The 3020-nt window shown below is 46.6% G+C and overlaps 1 protein-coding gene across 1 annotated transcript in view; it reads left to right on the forward strand.

Annotated features, from left to right (window-relative positions):
- Positions 1–2507: 2507 nt before the first annotated feature.
- Tktl1 (transketolase-like 1) overlaps positions 2508–3020 on the forward strand; it is a 21770-nt gene continuing 21257 nt past the window's right edge. Inside the window, exon 1 of the mRNA XM_005414185.1 lies at positions 2508–2734. Coding sequence (XP_005414242.1) covers positions 2601–2734 — 134 coding nt within the window. The 5' untranslated portion in view covers positions 2508–2600. The remainder of the gene's footprint in view (positions 2735–3020) is intronic.

The raw sequence follows: 3020 nt of genomic DNA on the forward strand, positions 1-3020 counted from the left end.
AAAAAAAAAAAAAAAAAAAAAAGGCAAGAGGACCAAGAGGGAGGGAGGGGAAAGGAGAAGAAGGAAAGAGGATGAAAAAAGAATTAAGACTTGTTATGTAGCTGTGCCTACTCATCATGATGAACATAATCATTTTGTTTTGTTTTGTCTTTTTGAGACAGGGTCTCGCTATGCAGTTCAGGCTGGCCTTCAGCTCACTTTGTGGCCCAGGTTGGCTCGAACTTGCAAGGATCCTCCTGCCTCAGCCTCCCGAGTGCTGGGATTACAGGCGTTCGTCACCATGCCCGGCTCAAGTGTAATCATTATTTACCATAACCATGACCTTTTTTTTGGTACTGGAAATCTAGTCAGGGCCTTGTGCTTGCCAGGCAGGCGCTGCGCCGCTGACCTATATCCCCAGCCCCACAACCACGACTTAAAAAATAAAGAAGGAAAGGAAGAAGAAAAAGAATAAGACATAGGGGTAAATGGAAAATATAGAATAAGATGCCATTAACATGTATTAATGCCTATCTCTCATGTTGTTGGGGAGAGGTCTCAATATTTTAAATATTCCACCCCTCTACAAACTAACCTATATATTCCATGGAATCACAATTAAAAACCTAACTGGAATTTGTTATGAATCTTAAATTAACTGATTCCAAATAGAAATATTTTTTTAAAATACTAAAAAGGGTCTTGGGGAAATGGGGTACTTGGAAAACAGAAGTTTTGAGTGCTATTTTACCTTATACATAATAATAAATTTCAGACAGAATAAAAAACTAAAGATAAGAGATAAAACTATAAAAAAAAATTTTTTTTTTGTTTTTTTCCACTACCGGGAATCGAACTCACAACCTTGTGCTTGCCAGGCAGGCGCTATGCCACTGAGCTAAAACCCCAGCCCCAAAACTATAAAAATATTAAAAGGACACAAATACTTTTCTCTGAGCAAGAGTCAAACTAAAGTATTATAAGGAAAACATTTATATACTTTATTACCTAAAATTCTTACAGTGTTCTGTATAGTGAAGACACCCCTAAAATTAAAAATAACAGAGCTGGGCATGGTGGTGCACGCCTGTTATTCCAGCACTTGGGAGGCTGAGGCAGGAGAATTGTTGCAAGTTCGAGGCCATCCTGGGCTACAAAGTGTGCTCAAGGCCAGCCTGAACTGCATAGTGAGACCCTGTCTCAAAAAAAAAGACACACACAAAAAAGTAATAACAGTTAGATTTTGGTACAAACACTTGTTTTTTTCTTAAGAATAAAGCTTCTCTTTATCATTAAAAACAGCCGCAGGTTGAGGAAAAAAAGACTTGGCGTGGATAAATAGATAAAGGGCTAATCAACATAATACTGTATGTAACGAACACTCACAAATTGGTATGCTAAAATAATCCTATATAAAAGAAATAAAAACGGCCAGGTGTGGTGGCGCACCCCTATAGTCCCAGTACTCAGGAGGCTGAGGCAGGAGGATTGTTGTGAGTTCAAGACCAGCCTGGGCTACAAAATGAGTTCAAGACCAGCCTGAACTGCATAGCGAGACCCTGACTAAAAAAGACAAATAAATAAATATATATATATATATATATGTATATATATATATATAAAACGGGAAAGGATAGTAACGGACCATTCAGACAGGACGATTCAAAATGACAACCTTATGAAAAAATGTGCCACTTCGTGATGATCAGTGATTGCTATATCAAAGCATTCATTAAATACTATTTTCTCATTCATCAAAATAACTAAAACTATTTCTGACATCCAATGCTCAGCGAGTGATCCTGTACTCTGGAAGGAGGAGGATAAATAGGTGTGGGTTTTTGTCATGCAACGCAGCAACAACAAATGAACTCCGTTAAACCACGCAGGAATGTGGGGGCCTAGGGGATTGAGCGCAGGCATAAGGCGTTTCTGAGAAAGACGGGGGGCTTGGACTTCCAATGGCTGAGGTGGAACACACATGAGAGCCACACAAAGTCACGGCAAGAGGCCAACATTGTGACCTTCGCTAGAGGCATACCCCACAATGCGGCACTTCACACGGAAAGTGAGCGCCCTGTACGGGAACAGAGGTTTGCTGAAGGCAAGCTCCCTGTTCAAGTCACAGGCCGTTGTCACATTTAAGCTACCTCAGTGACACAATAGGCTCAGAGTACAGAAGGTTCTAGAAATTAATGGCGTCAGAATCCACTTCGTTGCCCTGAATGCTGAGTCCGCGTGTGCTGCGGCTTGGATTGAATCCCTCCGCTTCAAGTCCCTACCGTCATTTAGTTCCAGAACTTTCTCACTGTCGGAAAAGGAGACCCTCCACCCACGCCCAAAGGGAGCCCCTTTGGGATCGATAGTGCAAGAAAAGATATAAACAAGTGGAATGATACCGTATAATACTAAATTTTCAGGAACCAAGTGTGCAAAACCCATAGCCTTGAACTTGCGGAGGGAGCGGCTCACGAACAAGGCCGGTGCGCAGAGGCGGGGAACCGTGCGCGCGCGCGCGCGGAGGGATCTCTCCGTCCGATGGGCGGGGCGCTGACCCTCAAAAGCCCACTGCGGAGCCGCCCGGCTGCCTTTTCTCCGAGGACAGCGACGTGGTCGTAGCCATGTCGGAGGCTGAGGCAGGCGCCGCGATGCCTGAAGAGGCCAGGCCCAACGAGAGGACGCTGCAGGTGCTGCGCGACATAGCCAACCGCCTGCGCATCCACTCCATCAGGACCACATGCACCGCGAGCTCCGGGTAAGGCCCCCTCGTCGAAGGCCGCGAGGCGCGGCTGGTCGGTCCCCGGGGTTACGACCCTGCGAAGGCGGCCTGTGGTAGCTGGGTGAGTGGGTGGACGGACAGATGGGCAGGCTGGCCCAACAGATAGACGGGTGGGCTGGACAGGGAGGCAGGACAGACGGGCAGGTGGAAGGACAGGCCCGAGGCGGACCGACAGCGGGCTGTACCGGCGGACTGATGCGTCGGCTGGACAGAGAGCGGAGCGGGCGGTCGGACAGGCAGATGGGCGGGTGGAAGGACAGGC

Source organism: Chinchilla lanigera, unplaced genomic scaffold (assembly GCF_000276665.1).
Source record: "Chinchilla lanigera isolate Chin_1 unplaced genomic scaffold, ChiLan1.0 scaffold00179, whole genome shotgun sequence".
In the NCBI taxonomy this organism is placed as follows: Eukaryota; Metazoa; Chordata; class Mammalia; order Rodentia; family Chinchillidae; genus Chinchilla; species Chinchilla lanigera.